The sequence below is a fragment of the Mobula birostris genome, chromosome 3 (genome assembly GCF_030028105.1).
Source record: "Mobula birostris isolate sMobBir1 chromosome 3, sMobBir1.hap1, whole genome shotgun sequence".
Classification (NCBI taxonomy): Eukaryota; Metazoa; Chordata; class Chondrichthyes; order Myliobatiformes; family Myliobatidae; genus Mobula; species Mobula birostris.
In genome coordinates this window covers 26,956,025-26,973,263 of record NC_092372.1, presented here as the reverse complement: position 1 = coordinate 26,973,263, position 17,239 = coordinate 26,956,025, and the positions used below count along the sequence as shown (strand labels likewise).

Sequence of the window (17,239 nt, the reverse complement as noted above, 5' to 3'; positions counted from 1 at the left end):
GGGGTCTTCTCTGCCCCCCTGGGTAATGTCTATCAATAAACTTGTTTGTTTTAATACAGATTTCCATATAAAAGCCATGAAAAGTTGACCTCTGAGCATAGGGAGTTTCCATGGCCTGCTTCAAACGTGACTTGCCACCAACAAAAGAAGCGGTTGGTGATCTGCTGTCTCTACTAGTTATTCAAAAGTTGGGCAATCCCATGACTCACAGAAAGATCAGTACTTTACCAGTAATCTTTCACCATTTAGTGCAGCAGTTGATTGATATCCTGTTGTTCGTTCCATCTTTGTAAGCTGCTGCTAAAGTACAGTTTTGCTGATGTTAAAGATTACCTGCAGTGCTGTCTGTCTGGCTCAAGAAGAATTCCTTCAGATGCACAGTCAGCACAAGTGCAAAAATACTGTACAACCACAGAAACCTTACAATTTGTTGCCAGAATTCGCCTGTTTTGATGCTGTTTCCCAGTTTCTTTGTGAAAAACAAGACACATAGACTGAGGATTCCAAAATATGTACATGCAAAAGAAACTTTCTCGCAAAGGATTAAATGCATGATTCTCAATGGAGGAAAAAAATTGGTTCAAGATTTACCTTGCGCGAAAGCTGTTCTGTTTGAATGGAATTGATTTTGTCCTCTGTTAAGTTTACCTTCTTTCCCAGCAACCTGGTTTTCAATTATTTCACCACCCTCAGTAATTTCTCCGAGGCTGGTTGCTATATCGTGGGTGGCGACCATAGCGACGATGAACAAAGTAAGGTGGATAACACTGTCTTCTGTAAGGAGGGCGATGTTGCTGATTTTGATCTCAGATTTCTCCATCTGTTGCTGTCTCTGCTCCATCTCCTTTCTCTCCACCTTCAATGTTCTGTTGGTAATTACGGCGGCGAGGGTTGCAGCGACGATAACGATTTCTGTCCGCGGCATATCGGACTGGAACTCCTCCAGGACCAGTTACGTTTGCTGCTTCGGCACCCTTTTCGCCTTCCACTACGTCGAACTCCACAGTTTCACCATGTCCAATACTGCAGAGGTATTTCCGTGGGTTATTCTTTTTTATAGCAGTCTGATGTACAAACACATCTTCCTTTGTATCATTCTTGTTGATGAATCCATATCCATTTTGTACGTTGAACCACTTTTCTGTTCCAAGAACCTTTGTTGCGATGACTTTCTTCCCCCGGGGGATTTGGGTTTGTCTGGCTGTTGCTGCTCCGTCTTGGCCTCGCTCCTGGTGTTGACAGGCTGCGTGAGGTGGTTGCAGCTCGGGCCGGTCTGAAGTGGGGATTCCTGCGCTCTCTCCGCTTCTTTCTTCTCTCTAATATAATTCCTTTCTACTTTTTCTGTCTCCAGTTGCAGAAAAAGCTCTGCATTTCATATTCCTTGCTTGCATTGTTGATCTAGTTTCTTCATCCTTTTCTGATACTCCTGCAAAGTGCCTTCCTGTAACTGCTGTAGCTGTCTTTTGAGAGATGTCAATTTCTCCTGGTACATCTGCTCTTTTACTTCCAGGTAGTCTTCATCATCCTGCTTATTGGCAATATCTGTCTTCCTGCCAACGCTGTCTAGCTCCTCCTCGTCGGTGAAATAGTCGACAATGGGTGAGAGGAGAGCTGCTGACATCTTCCCCACCAAGCTGCCCTCCTTTGTTGACACATCTAGTGCCTTGATGGTGTGCCAATCCAACCGGATTTTCCTGAGCCATTCACGACCCAGTAACAGTGGTCCTCCATTTTCCAGTACACAGAGGTTCAGCTGTTGTGTTTTGTCCCTGTAGGTCACTGTCACTTTAATTTTACCTTTGGGACGCACTTTCTGTCCTGTGTAAGTCTTTAACAGTAGTTTAGTTCGTTTCAGAGGTATGTGAGAAAACAGTCGTTTGTAGTCGTGTACAGAGAGCACTGTTAAGGCTACATCCCATATTATACAGTAGGCTATACAGTACAGGTCCCAATGATCAAGAAATCTGAATCCCTGCCTGTTGCTCCAATTCCTCAGCCACGCATTTATCCTCCACCTCCCTCTATTCCCATACTCACTGTTACGTGGCACAGGCAGTTATCCCAAGATGACTGCCTTTGTGGTCCTGCTTCTCAACTTCCTTCCTAACTCCCTGTAGTCTGTTTTCAGGACCTCTTCCCTTTTCCTGCCTATGTTGTTGGTACCAGTATATACCACGACCTCTGACTGCTCTCCTTCCCACTTCAGGATAGCACGGATGCAATCAGAATCGCCTGTCTGACGCCCTAACTATAGAGTCCCCTATCACTGCTGCCATCCTCATCCTTTCCCTACCCTTCTGAGCCACTGGGCCAGACTCTGTGCCAGAGGCGCAGCCACTGTTGCTTCCCCCAGGTAGGCCGTCCTCCCCAACAGTACTCAAGCAGGAGTACTTATTGTCAAGGGGTACAGTCCCAGGGGTGCACTCTAGCCTCTGACTCCTGCCTTTCCCTCTCCGGACTGATACCCACTTACCTGTCTCCCCAGGCTCCCGTGTGACTACCTGCCTATAGCTCCCTCCTATCACCTTCTCACTTTTCCTGACCAGACAACAGGTCATCGAGCTGCATCTCCAGTTCCCTAACACGGTCCCTAAGGAGCTGCAGCTCGACACACCTGACACCAAGCACAGGACACCGGCCTCACACACATTCTTCCTGTCTGTATTCTACACAGGCAACCCACCTCAGCTCAACCCGTTACCGCTGAAGCCCTGTTGAGCCAAAGCCTTCTTACTCTGTCTCCCTCTACTCTGTCGCTCGCTCCTCTGATGCCCGTTTTATAAGGTGTGTCCTTTTAAACTCTTCTCACTGTGCAGTCGTACCACTATCAAACCGCTGAAGAAATAATCATCTCCCTTTAAACTCTTCTCACTTTTCTCACCGGCTGACGTCCACGCACTTGCACAGTCATGCCCCGATCAAACCGCTGAAGGTAAAGAAAAGCAATGGCTGTGATTGGATCACAGCTCTGGACAGGGTCCTTATTGTGGAGAATACCATGCGCAATGTACATTGCCATAGCCCATATCAATTGGTGTTTAGCCAGAATCCAAACCTTCCCTCTGTACTGGCTGACAGACAATCTCCTCTAGAGGGCCCTACAAGGAGTGAATGGGTTGGGAAACATAATTCAGTACTGGATGTATCAACGAAGGCTTTCACTGAAGCTGAGTGTCCAAAGGGAGTTCAAAGAGCACTGAGGGCACGGCACTGTCCTGCAGATGAGAAATATGAGACGGGGGACAAAGTGTATTACAAAAGGGCAGACCGTACAGAACGGAAAGGTCCTGGAGTTATCATTGGTCTGGATGGAGTTGTATTCATGAGACATGGAGGTACATACATGAGAGTGCATCATTCCAGACTACGTAAAGCACACACTGAAGACCATCAGAACTCCATGGAGAATGATAAAAACAAAAATGAAAAGCACTTTGGCGGTACAGCGTCACATAGCACAGACAAGGATGAGGAGAGTGCTGCTAAGGACCCAACAGAACTGTTCAGCAGTGGCACAGACAGCATGGAAGAGAGTGCAGCTGGAGACTCAGACTTGCCTGAACAGAAATTATCATAAGTGCAAAGACAACATGGACGTTTCAGTCTTAAAAGAGGACAAACTGTGAGATTTGTAAACAAAGCAGAAGTCTTAGGACGAGCAAGCAAAGCCACTGGGAAAAACAGAAGTTGTTTTAACTTGAATTACCTTGAACCAATCACAGTCGCTGGCACTGCAGGGCCAGTCAAAATGTCATGAGTAGACAGACATCATATAGAATCAAGTATAGATCAGGCTGGACCATCTGAGAAATGTCGAGATGAAGATGGCCTAGTAACTAAAGAGGTGTCATTTGAATCTGCAAAACAGATCGAAATCAGAAGTTGGAGGAATAATGGAGTGTTTGAGGAAGCCAGAGATTGACCAAAAGAGAGTGTCTACAAGATCAGTGTGCACCTTGAAAGAGGCCCCAAGAGGAATTACACCAAAAGCATGCCTGGTGGCCAGAGGTTTTGAGGAACTGAACATAAAAGAACTCAAAGACTCACCAAGATGTGCATCAGAGTCTCTGACTCTTTCTCTCAGTGATATGTCAAAAGCATTGGCAACCCCACTGCATGGACATAAAATTCACATTCTTACAGGGAATGGAGGTGTCACAAGACAGAAGTGAAGGAACACTGTGGAAGCTCAATAAGTGTATGTATGGTGTAGCAGATGCATCGCTCTACTCGTATAAAAAGGTCAAGGAAATATGTTGAAAACAGATGGAAAGATGTCACAAGTGAATCCAGCTGTTTTTTAACTGGCAAGATTCAGGATGTCATGTGATTTGAGTACTTGCCTGTTCTGTAGATGACTTCATATGGGGAGGCTCATAAAACTTTGCTACAACAGTGATACCTTAGCTAAAGTCAGCCTTTCAGATTGGGTGCAAGGAACATAGACATCCTTACTGTTGACAGAACAGAACAACTGCACCAAGAAAGCTACATAAGGAATCTTCAGACAATCCACATGGAATCCTCACGTGCCACACAAAAGGGATGCCCCCTCAGGCTATGTCCACATTAGACTGGATAATTTTGAAAATGCCGGTTTCGCGTCAAAACTATAGGTGTCCACACTAGGCGTTTTTGAAAATACCTCCGTCCACATTAAAACGGATTTTGAGTGAATCTCCTCCTACTGGGCATGCGCAGGACACACAGAAAACAAGCGAAGAGGAAACGGTATATACTTGGTGCGCATTTGTCCAGAAACATTTCCTATACCCATAGTCTCTTCACCGATGGAAGGGACAACAGCTACAACTAAATGCAATAAGGCTTGTTACTGGGCACAAGTGAAATTTGCTGTTACCTCATTTGTTTGCCTTTACTTTTGCCATGTCTTTGTGTATTATTTTGCTGTATTTAATGTGCAATAAAACGAGTTACTGGGCAAAAATGACAATTCCACCTATTGAATGTTTGCACAAGCAATACATTAATAAAGCACCATGTTAAATGTATAAAACATATCGGTATCAGTGTTATCTTGTATTTCCATACAATGTTACATTAGGATGTTACACATCTATTGTCAGATATTGTTGTTGTGGTGTTGGAGGCTGCGTTCAAGAAAACAGTAAAATACTGCACTGCCACCACCATTTGTTCCGGCATGTCATGACAGTGTTTTTAAAGCTAGCCGGTCACCCCGTACACACTACAATAGCCAACCGGCGTTTTCAGATTTACACACACTGGACAGTGTTTTAGAAAAGCTCCATTTTCGGGGAAGGAAAACACCGTTTCAGTGTGATGGAGGGTCAAAATGAAGAGAAAAAGCTTCGGTCACGGATTTATCCGTCTAGTGTGGACGTAGCCTTAGTGAAGCTGAAGCTGAACAACTCAGGTCAAAGATAGGTCAGATTCGATGGGTGGCAAGGCAGAGCAACCTGACATCATGTTTGATGCCTGCAACTTGGCATCCAGCACAAAAAAAATGCCACAGTACAAACTTTAAGAGGCAAACAATATAGTGTGCATAATTCACTCAGAAAAGTAGTCTTGAAGTTTCAACAGCTTGGAAAAGATAGCTCACTGAGGCTCATTGTCTTCAGAGATGCCTCACTTGGAAATCTTCCCAATTGAGGTACTCAAGGGGGACATTTTATTGGACTGATGGGAGAAAAGGGAAGATTTTCGCCTCTCTATTGACAATCAAAAAAGGATTCGAAGAGTTGTACAGAGTACGCTGGCAGGAGGAACCCTTGCAATGTCTGAAGGTATTGACAATGCTGACCACACTCTTTTCTGAGCTTTTCTAGAGTAGTCTATAAATAACATGTGTTACAGACAACTACTCTTTGGTTGATGCCATCAAATCCACCAAGTCAGTTCGAGAAGAGGCTTCATCTAAAGATAAGCAGCATCGAAGTACTTGTCCAAGCACAGAAAATTCATTATGTGCTATGGTCAACAACATAGGAACAATGAGCTGACTGTCTTACAAAGAAGGGAGTGCCAGCTCTTGTGCTGTTAAAGGCACTTAGTACCTTAAGGATTGTATTAACAGCAAAAGTTAGAACTAATTCTCATATCCTAATGGACATTTGAATTGTCTTTAAATTTTTTTAATTTAATTTTTTAAAAATATAGACATAAAACAAGGTTGGGAGATTGTTGAGTTCTCTTCACTTGGACTATACAAGTATTTAGTAGGCATGCTCACTTTCCCTATTATGCGCATGCACGCCAGAGGAAAAGGGGAAATTTGTGGGACGAAAAGGTGGTGGCCCTCATGTATTGAATTGAGAAATTGAAAGTAAAATTGTTTACACAAAAGAAAAACTGGTCTTTACTGTTTGGGCATTAACAGTAGGTAGAGTTAAAGCCATCCAAAAGTCAAAGCAAACCAGTAGGAAAATGACTGGAGATATGCTTGCAATACATGTGATGCATTTAAGTTATTTTCACCTCTGTTGACACAAAACGTAGATATAGAATCCAATACTATTCTGTCAGGATTTAATTGAGATGTATTAAGGAAGTGAAAAGAAATAGGAGATCAGGGCTAAATTCTCAAGGGGGAAAGCTGCGTAGCAAACGTGAAGGAATTAAGCCAGACAGAAGTACATCATGAGGTTGGAGAAGGGGGATGAGGCTCCTTGTTGGTGGAAAAAATCTAGTTCACATGAATGGATAGTCAAGATTCAAAATTCAAGCATCAAGATTCAAGTTCACCTATCACAAGAATATGAAAAACATACAGTGAAACACAGGAATGAGACAGCAATTGATAACCCAGTCACATAGCTGGAAGGGGAATTTGATGAGCAAAATTAGCCATCAGCAGGCACACTGAGCAGACAAACCGCCAAGAGTTGGAGGGACAAGCTATGGCTGTTGCTATAAGGTAGCAGGATCAAATGAAAACACTATGAGGGAGGCAATATGGTCTTGTCCAATACAGAAGTAGACATAGGAAGATAAAGATCACTGACAGATTATAGAAGAGAAAGGATCATACACAGAGAAATTAAAGAAAACATGGTGGAAGAGAAGAAAGGGGCTTTTGAAGATAACAGAAAAGGAGTTGTTGGATCGGCTAGAGATCGGGGAAAATAGGATCCTGGCTCAGAATGTCTGAACAAAATACTAAGCCACAGGTGAATAGGAACCGGGCAGTGAGAGCTAAACAGGCAAATCTGTAACACCAGGATCAGATCCTACCCAACCTGCTGGCATAATACAAAGGTCCAAAGCAGTTTAGGATGAGGTTCTGGTCATTTGAGCATGCTGCCCTATCCACTGCTGATGTTCATGTTTCTACCTTGGCTTTTTTCCTGTACTATTTCCACCTCCCCAAAATCTATCATCAACTCTGACTGACCCTCTATTGTAATCCAGGACAAAAAATCCCTTAGATTTACTACCCTCTGAATGAAGAGATTTCTCCTCATTTCAGTCTTAAACGGTCTTCCCTGTATTCTAAGACTGAGAATCCTTATTCGGCACAGTTGGGCAAACATTCTACCTGCTAAGATACCCTATAAAAATTCTGTAAATTCAACTGAATTCACCTTTTATTCTTCTTAACGCTCAATACTTGGTCTATTCAATCTCTAAGCATACAGCAAACCAAATATCTCAAAGTTCAAAGTAGATTTATTATCAAAGTACCTATATGTCACCATATACAACCCTGAGATTCAGTTTCCTGTGGGCATACTCAATAAATCATTAACAGAATATTGATAATGATAGAATCAATGAGACACCACACTGACTGGGTGTTCAACCAGTGTGCATAAACAAAAATAAATAATAATAAAAAAAATAAGCAATAAATATCCAGAACATGAAATGAAGTGTCCTTGGAAGTGAGGCCATAGGTTGTGGGAACATTTAAGTGATGTAGCAAGTAAAGTTGAGTAAACGTATCCCCTTTGGTTCAAAGACGAATGATTGAAGGGTAGTAACTGCTCCTGAACCTGGTGGTGTGAGTCTTGAGGCTCCTGTGCCTTATTCCTGATGGCAGCAGTGAGAAGAGAGCATGTCCTGGGTGGTGGGGGTCTCGGACTCTATGGCAACGGCTTTACCCGTGATAGACTGGGCCGTATCCACTACTTTTTGTAGGATTTTCCTTCCAAGGGCATTGGTATTTCCATACCAGGCTGTGATGGGGCCAGTCAATATACGCTCTACTACACATATATAGAAGTTTATCAAAGTTTTAGATGTTATGCTGAATCTTTACAAGCTCCTAAGGAAGCAGAGGCTCTGCCGTGCTTCCTTCGTAATTGCACTTCCGAGCTGGCCCCAGGACAGTTAATAACACCAAGGAATTTAAAGTTGCTGACCCTCTCCACCTCAGATCCTCCATGAGGACTGGCTCATGGACCTTTGGTTTCCTCCTCCTGATGTCAATAATCAGCTCCCTGGTCTTGCTGACATTGAGTAAGAGGTTGTTGTTATGACACAACTCAGAATCTGGCAAAAATCATCATTGCACTCACTCACCACCTCATTAAAGTCCAATATACATTGCTGTAATATGTCCTCACTCCTGCATCAAATACTCCCACAATAAAAGACCAACACATTGACTGCATTCCTAATTGCTTGCTGGCTTTCAGTGACTTGTGTTGTAGTATACATAGGTCCCTCGGAACATCAATATTTTTGCATCTCTCATCAGCTAGACAAGTGGAATATTTTTGTTTTATACAGCAAAGTGGGTGCCCTCAAATTTTCCACATTAGTTTTCCTCTGCCTTCTTCTCACCACTCACTTAGCTTGTCTATAATGGTCTAGAAGCCTCCTTATATGCTCCTCCTTAATCCACCCTAGTATCATCAGCAAACCTGGAGAGATGACATTTGGTCACCTCAGCCAAATCATTGAGATGGACCATGAAAACCTTGTACCTCAACCTTTGACAAATGAGAAAATCTGCAGATTTCCCAGCAACACACACAAAATGTTGGAGGAACTCAGCAGAACAGGCAACATCTCTGGTAAAGAGTACAGTCGATATTTCAGGTCAGTCCTGCTGAAGGGTCTCGGCCTGAAACTTTGACTGTCCTCTTTTCCATACATGCTGCCTGGCCTGCTGAGTTCCTCCAGCATTTTGTGTGTGCTATCCCAACTTTTGATCCTGGTGGTACCCTACCAACCACTAACTGGCAATCTGAGAAAGACTCATTTCTTCCCACTCATTCTACTGTTAACCAATTCTCATCTCATGAGAACTATCCGTTACTCTGAAGTCCATGCGACTTAAAGGAGACGCAAGAAACTGCAGATGCTGGGTGCAGGATTCAACCCGAAACATCAAAAATTCCATTCTCCCCTACAGTTGCACTTCAGCTGTATGCAAATTCTGGCCAAAATTTACATAATTAAGCAAAAAAAGTGATGCATTTCGGAAAAGAACCAATTCACATAGGAAAACCAGCAATAGGAATCAGCTGGTGCGGTCATCCAGGCCAGAGCTTATCAGCTCACTAGAAACTTGAATATTAAAAAAAATCCAAGCTCCTACAGTTTATTCAGGTGGTCATAAAACTCTGCTGGTATCATTTGGAGAAAATCAAAGACATTATCCACAGAAGCCTTGGCCAATACTTGTGATCTCTCAATCTTGACTTTTAAACACTATTATCTGGTTATTTTCCTAATGCCATTTAGATATAAATTGGCAGTTATATTTCTAGTATTACCATAGAGACAGTACTCTACTGAAATATGCTTATTGATAGCGTGTTTATATGCTGTATTTCCTCGGTTTTCTTGGTGCCATTTGACGATATATTTTGCCTTGGGAGGGGAGTTTGATGTTTTATGTTTTTCCCTGGGTGGGTTGGTTCTATGGTTTCTCTTTGTTTCGTCGCTATGGGTAAGACAAATTTCACGGTTGTATACTGCATACTAACTTTGATTATAAATGTTCAGTACTTCAAACTTTGAACTTTAAAACTGCAAAATACCAGAAGTGCAGTAAAGCCAATGGTCTGTAACAGAAAGAAAAATACCTGCTGGAAACAAGCAGTAAAATTGAATCTTACAATCCCATTCATGTTGGCTTTTGATAGAAACATAGAAAGTAGGTGCAGGAGTAGGCCATTTGGCCCTTTGAGCCTGCACCGCCATTCAGTATGATCATGGCTGATCATCCAACTCAGAACCCTGCACCAGCCTTCCCTCCATACCCCCTGATCCCTTTAGCCACAAGGGCCATATCTAACTCCCTCTTAAATATAGCCAATGAACTGGCCTCAACTGTTTCCTGTGGCAGAGAATTCCACAGATAGACCACTCTCTGTGTGAAGAAGTTTTTCCTCATCTTGGTCCTAAAAGGCTTCCCCTTTATCCTCAAACTGTGGCCCCTCATTCTGGACTTCCCCAACATCAGGAACAATCTTCCTGCATTTAGCCTGTCCAATCTCTTTAGAATTTTATACATTTCATCATCTTCATTCGGTATGTGCCATGTCATATGACATAGACAATCACGGTCCCATCACCATGATTGTTCTTGGCAAATTTTCACAGAAGTGGTTTGCCATTGCTTTCTTCTATAGTCATAGTCATACTTTATTGATCCCGGGGGAAATCTGGCCAGAGATTGGTCTGAGCCTGGCGTCAGTGGTTGCATAACCAGGACTTGTGATATACACCAGCTACTAATATGACCATCCGACAAGTGACCCTGATTGGGGGGGGGGGGGGGGCACTAAACAGGTTCTTCACTTCCGCCAAGGGTGACCTGCAGGCTAGCGGAGGGAAGGAGCACCTCACACCTCCTTTGGTAGAGGTATACCTCCACCCCACCACCTCATGTTTCTCATGTTTTTCTATAAGAAATGTAAAAGAAGTGGATTGGCAAGGACTGATGAAACACAAATAGAGACTGCTGGAGGGGACATATTGTGAAGCAGCTGTTCTTAAATAATGGCCAAGTGACCTACCATGGAAAGCATCTTATCCAGATGCATCATGGCTTGATATGACAGCTACTCTGCATGGGATCACAAGAAACTGCAGAGAGACGAGGACACAGGACACCAGCCTCCCCTTGATGGATTCTGCTACACGTCACACTGCCTTGGTTAAGCAGCCAACATAAACAAAGACTCCTCCCACTCCGGATATTCTCTATTATCACTCCCCCCACCCCCGCCCCCGACAGGTAGAAGATAGAAAAGCCTGTAAACTTACATCACCAGGCTCAAGCACAACTTCTACCCCACCAGTATAAGACAATTGAAAGGACCTCTTGTACAATAAGGTGGACTTCTGACCTCACAATCTACTTTGTTATGGCCTTGCAAATTATTGTCTGCCAGCACACCCATTCTCTGTAACTGTGTTCTGCGTTCAGTTGTTTTTTTATCCCTTGTACTAGCTTGATGTACTGACGTGAGGAGCTGATCTGTATTGATGGCATGCAAAACAAAGTTTTTCACTGACGAAGGGTCTCAGCCTGAAACGTCACCCGTGCTTCTTCCTGTGGATGCTGCCTGGCCTGCGGCATTCCACCAGCATTTTGCGTGTGTTGCTTGTTTTTCACTGCACCTGGGTACATGTGACAATAATAAATGTGACACCAGGCAAACAGACCTCCTGCAAAGTTACTCGCTGGGGAAGCGTTCAGGGTAGGAACGGTCCTAAGGAGGCCAGAGGTCTCCCGTGAAATGGCTGCTGAGATCAGTGAGAGGTGGAAGGAAAAGCAATGGCAGTGAGGAGCTCGCCTCGCTCCGGGAGAGCGCAGGTGTCAAATGAAACACAGGGTTGGGAGTTTCTGGGAGAGGCCTGATTCTCCCAAAAGCAGTGAAGCTGCTTATTGACAGTTCTGTTTAAAATAAAAATGGAACCCAGTATTGCCAGCATTTATTGTCCACCCTTAAATGTCCTTGAAGTAAGTGGCTCACTAGGCCTTTCCTGCCTTCATCTCATTGGTGAGTCTGACGTCCTGTACCAGATAAAGATGGCAGATTTCCTCCTCTGAAGGTCATTTTTGAGCCAGATGCATTTTTTTTTATATATATAACATGGTAGCTCTATTTTTTAACAATTCCAGGTGAAACACTGATTTTCAAATTCCACAACTGCTGCAGCTGGATTTGAATTTTATACGTCTGGATTGTTAGCTTCCATCTCCGCTCTCCACAACACCGAGACTTAGGCCATGGCCTGCCCCAGCTGCTGCGAGCTTCGCGACAACTTGCCCCGCTTTGTGAATAACCGAGGCCGAACGCTGTGGGCCTGATCCAGCTGCTCTGGGCCTCATGTCTACGGACTTACATCTGTTCCGAATGCTGTTGCTTGCTTTTTAGCGTTTGCATGATTTGCATTTTTCTCTGTCTGCTCATTAAGTGGTAGTTATAGTCTCTTTTTAAAACGGGTTCTTTCGGGTTTCTTGTTTTGTGACTGCCTATAAACAGACAAATCTCAAGGTTGTTTAATTTATATACACTTCGATAATAAACTTCGGTAATTAAACTGCCAGGCCAACTGAAAGCATGTTGGGACCTTTAGGCTTTGGACAAAGGAAGCCTCTGAGTTATTGGATGTAATATCTCTTTCTGTCCCAGCAGTAGCAGTGAGACCATAATCACAAGAGAATCTGCAGACACTGGAAGTCCAGAAAAACAAACACCAAATGCTGGAGGAACTCGGCAGGTTGGGCAGCACCTAAACACAGGAATAAACAGTCAATGCTTCGGGCTGAGGCCCATCCTCATGGCCGGAAAGGAAGCAGCAAGAAGCCAGAATGTGTGGGGGGAGAGGGGAATGAGTACAAGGTGGCGTGTGATAAGTGAAGCCAGGTAATGGGGAAGATGGATAGGTGGGGTGGGAGGGGTAATGAAGTGAGAAGCTGGGAGGTGACAAGCAGTAGAAGGATGAATCTGATAGGAGAGGAGAGTAGACCATGGGAGAAAGGGAAGGAAGTGGGCACCAGAAGGAGGTGATTGGCTGGTGAGGAGAAGGGAAGGGTTGAAAAGGAGCTAGAAGGGAAATTGAAAAAGAGTGAAAAGGGAGGGAGCAGAAATTAAAGAATTTTTTTTTTTTTTTTTTAAATCAATCATAAACAAGAGAAGATCTGCAGATGCTGGAAATCCAATCAATACACATAAATTGCTGGAGGAACTCAACAGACCAGGCACCATTTACAGAAACATCGACTATACTCTATTCTTGGCCCGAAACATTGACTATACCTTTTTCCTTAGATGGTGCTTGGCCTGCTGAGTTTCTCCAGCATTTTGTGTGTGTTGTTTTAAAAATCAATGTTCGTGCCATCAGGTTGGTGGGAATCCAGATAGAAAATGAGGTACTGGCCCCTCTGTACATCAGGGTTCTTTTCAGACTTGCTTCTTTCCCATTGCATTGTGTTTTATAGAATTAACTGTACGACGGGATACTATTTGACAGAATAGAAAGTGTTGCTCCTCCAACCCAAGAATGGCCTCATCATGGCAGTAGAGTCGGAAGTAGAGTACATGTCGGAATGGGAATGAGCAGAAGTGAGCGCCAAGTTTCATGTGATAAAGTTAGAGAACAGTCTTGGCTGGATAAGCAGGGATAACATCATCCCTGGGCAGTCCCTTACTGAGTAAAAGAGGACCGTGCAAGTGAGGCAGTCTCACCCAGGAGAGAATGAAGAGGCCAATGGCTAGAACATGGACAGGGTAGAATTGAAAATACAAAAAGGAGGAGGGCATTTAGGGGAGAAAATAGAGGGGAAAGGATGCCTGGAGAAAATGATACAAGATTATGAAAAACAGTGTGGAAAAGAGCATACATATAGGTTCAGAAGACTTCTGCATGTACAAATACCTACAATGTCACTCTGGTGCCAGACATATTACACCTAAAATTTGTCTATGTTTAAGCAACACACTCACAATGCTGGAGGAACTCAGCAATTCAGGCAGCATCTGTGGAAAAGAATCAGTAGTGGACATATTGGGCCAAGACCCTTCATCCGGACTGTTTCTGCCCAAAATGGCAGTTGTTTATTCCCTTCCATAGATGCTTCCTGACTTGCTCAGTTCCTCCAGCATTTTGTGTGCGTTGCTGACAATTTCCAGCATCCACAGATTCTCTTGACTGTACGTCTATTTTAAAACCACATTCTTATTTTCATGGTCCAATAATCCCCAATTCTGTTCTTGCTTATCCACAGTCTGCAGATTTTCATTCCAGCTTCCCATTCAAGTCCTAAACATAGTTATCTACAACAGTTAACTGCTGAAAAGAACTGAAAGTTCTAATAACTGAATACTCCAATGATATCACTAGAACTTTGTAGCAGAAGCTTGGCCCAACAGCAGAGGAGATGATGCAGCAGTAAGCAATAATTTTAATAATAGACCGCAAAATAACAAGGCATTAGGGACCACAAAACAAAAGAGAATAGAAACTAAACACAAGCAACAAGGCAATCTTTAGGCAGGGAAAGTGAATCACAAACATGAGAAATTCTGCAGATGCCGGAAATCCAAGGCAACACACACAAAATGATAGAGGAACTCAGCAGGTGAAGAAGCATAAATTGAGAGGAACAAATAGTCAGCGTCTCAGGCCCAGACACTTCTTCGCGACTAAAATGGAAGGGGGAAGATGCCAGAATAAAAAGGTAGAGGGAGAGGAAGGAGGCTAGCTAGAAGGTGATAAGTGAAGCCAAATGGGTGGATAAGGTAAATAAATGGAGAAGGAGGAATCATTTTTACTGGTGGAGGAGATGCTTTTTTGCTCGTGGGGGAGGGAGGGGGTCTTCTTATTCTTATCTGTGATTTAGTATTTAATTAGTTTTTCTTTTTAAATAGAAACTGAACCAGTAAAAGTTGTGTGGTAAGAAAATTAGAACTTTTTCAGACAGCAACCAACCAATAAAGTCCTAAGTTTATCTAATTCCGAGTTAACTAATGATAACAAGAATATTAACCAATAATGAACAAAGCATAGATGCACAAAAGAGAAACCTCAAGATCATTCTCTGATGTTCACAGAATGTATTTGCTGTATCTGCCTCGCCACTGAAATGCATTCATAAACCTCAAATTTCTTGGTTGATTTGAATTGTCAAATCATACAGCTAAAGTATTCCAACCGCCTAAGCTGTACAGTAAATGGGAGATAAATGCGCTTTAACATTCAAACGTAAAGCCCTGTCACTTTAAATTTTATTAACCATAGATATTTTTTCAACTTTGATTCAATCTTCTTATTTGGCCTGAATTTCACCTGTTTAACTTTGGACTTCTGTCCCAATCCTTACCCCGTTTCATTATGTTAAAACAAACCCTCTTTCGACCCCAATTTTTCCCCTTACTTCAAAATTCAATGTGTACGTTTAGTAACGTGCCCAGCAAAACATATACATTGGGATTTTGAAGGATAGCACACAGTGGGCAAAGGAAGATTATGATCCGATAAACAGAAACATACTTCCGCCAGAATAGAATTAGATTAAATGGCATCTAACACAAGACAAGCAGCCACTAAATGAATAGATCAGGCAGTGATGTTTCAGTATTAATTAGACCAACTTCACCGTTTCTAGTAAAATTAGTAAATCTTTATGTAAATTACCACTGGGGTCGAAAGTCGGCTTTGCGGGGACTTTTGGTTCCACGCTGGAGTTTCTTTCACTCCCTTCCATCAGCCAGTCCTCAGTTCCACAGCGAGGTTAAAGGCAATACATAGCTTTACTTTTACCGCTTTACTTTTAACATCTTATTTTAATTGCAGATAACACATGTCATCACTTATAAAACAATGAGACTAAATTAATCTCCCGCTTTTGCTATTTGGACTCCGCTGTGCCAGGATTTCTGACAGGCCAACCGTAAACGAACCCTAGGATTTGACTGAATGTTCCTGATTTAGCTCTGATTTCTTCCACCTGTTTCTTTTCTTCAGATACCGAGGGTATAAGTATCAGGAAAGTAAGTTTGTTTTGCAGCAACATTACAAACATTAAATTTAAAATAAATTTAAATCAACAAGTGGTTGATTTACACTATAAATAACCTAAAATAAACATTACGATAGTGCGTTCTTTACCGAAAATCCCATCCAGATGCATCGTAGCTTGGTATGGGAACTGCTCCTCTGGCATGAACTTGCAGAGTTGTGGACGCAGCTCTCCCCATCACGAATATCAACTTCCCTTCAGAGTCTATACCTAAATCCAAAGACTCAACATTATATGAACGGTTTATTCCCCTCTGCCGTCAGATTTCTGAATGGACCATGAACATTGCCTCGCCATTTGTTCTCGATTTAGTTTTATAACTTTTTAAATTGTAATTTATGGTAATCTTTATGTGTTGCTCTGTACTGCTGCAGCAAAAACAACTATTTCACAACATATGTTAGTGATAATAAACCTGGTTCTGATTTTTTTCTTTACTGATACTATATGTAAGCGTGTCACAGCTTGGTATGGGAACGACTCTGCCCAGGATTGCAAGAAATTGCAGATTATGGGCACAGCTCAGTCCATCATAAAAATCCACCTCCTCTCCATGGACTCTGTCTATACTGTCAATCTAAAATAGAAAAAAAATCTATTTTGTATTAATGACATTTCAATAGTTCTGTCCCTAAATAAGCTGCTTGACCTGCTGAGTATTTCCAAGATTGTCTGAATGTTGTCAGGCTCCATCCACTTTGACTACACCTCGTGCTGCCTCAGTAAATCACCAGCAGAATAAAAGAATCCACCCAGCCCAGATATCCTCTCTTTCCCCCTCATCCACTGGTCAGAAGATACAAAAGCCTGAAAGCATATCTCAAGGGCAGCCTGATTTGACTATTGAACGGTTCCCTTGTATGAAAATTGACTCTTGGCCTTACAATCCACCCCATTATGATCTTGACTGTATTGCCTAACAGCACTGCACTTTCTCTCTAAGTGTAATACTTTATTATGCATTGTTATTGTCTTACTCCCTCAATGCACTATTGTAACGAATTGATCTGTATGAACAGTGTGATTCTGCAGTCGTTTATTGCTTGACTTTGTTCTTCCTCAGTGTGTTGTGTATCAATTTGATCTGTTGGAACAGAATCCAGGACATGCTTTGCGCAGTATTGCGCACATGTGATAATAATAAACCAATTTCAATTCCGGCCGGGTTTTAGTCGGCCTGCAGCGGACTCCACAACCTGCTCGCTGCGTCACAACCCTGGCCGTTGGGCTGATTGGCGATTCCACGGCCGGGTCCGCCGGAGAGCG

At 42.8% G+C, this 17,239-nt stretch overlaps 1 protein-coding gene and 1 pseudogene across 2 annotated transcripts in view; both read right to left on the bottom strand.

Annotated features, from left to right (window-relative positions):
- galt (galactose-1-phosphate uridylyltransferase) overlaps positions 1-15,827 on the bottom strand; it is an 83,814-nt gene extending 67,987 nt beyond the window's left edge. For both annotated transcript variants that reach the window (XM_072252370.1, XM_072252371.1), the window contains exon 1: positions 15,589-15,827. In XM_072252370.1, the coding sequence (XP_072108471.1) occupies positions 15,589-15,658 (70 nt within the window). In that variant the 5' untranslated portion in view covers positions 15,659-15,827. The remainder of the gene's footprint in view (positions 1-15,588) is intronic.
- LOC140194815 (Y-box-binding protein 1-like) lies at positions 581-2,911 on the bottom strand (annotated as a pseudogene).
- Positions 15,828-17,239: the final 1,412 nt, after the last annotated feature.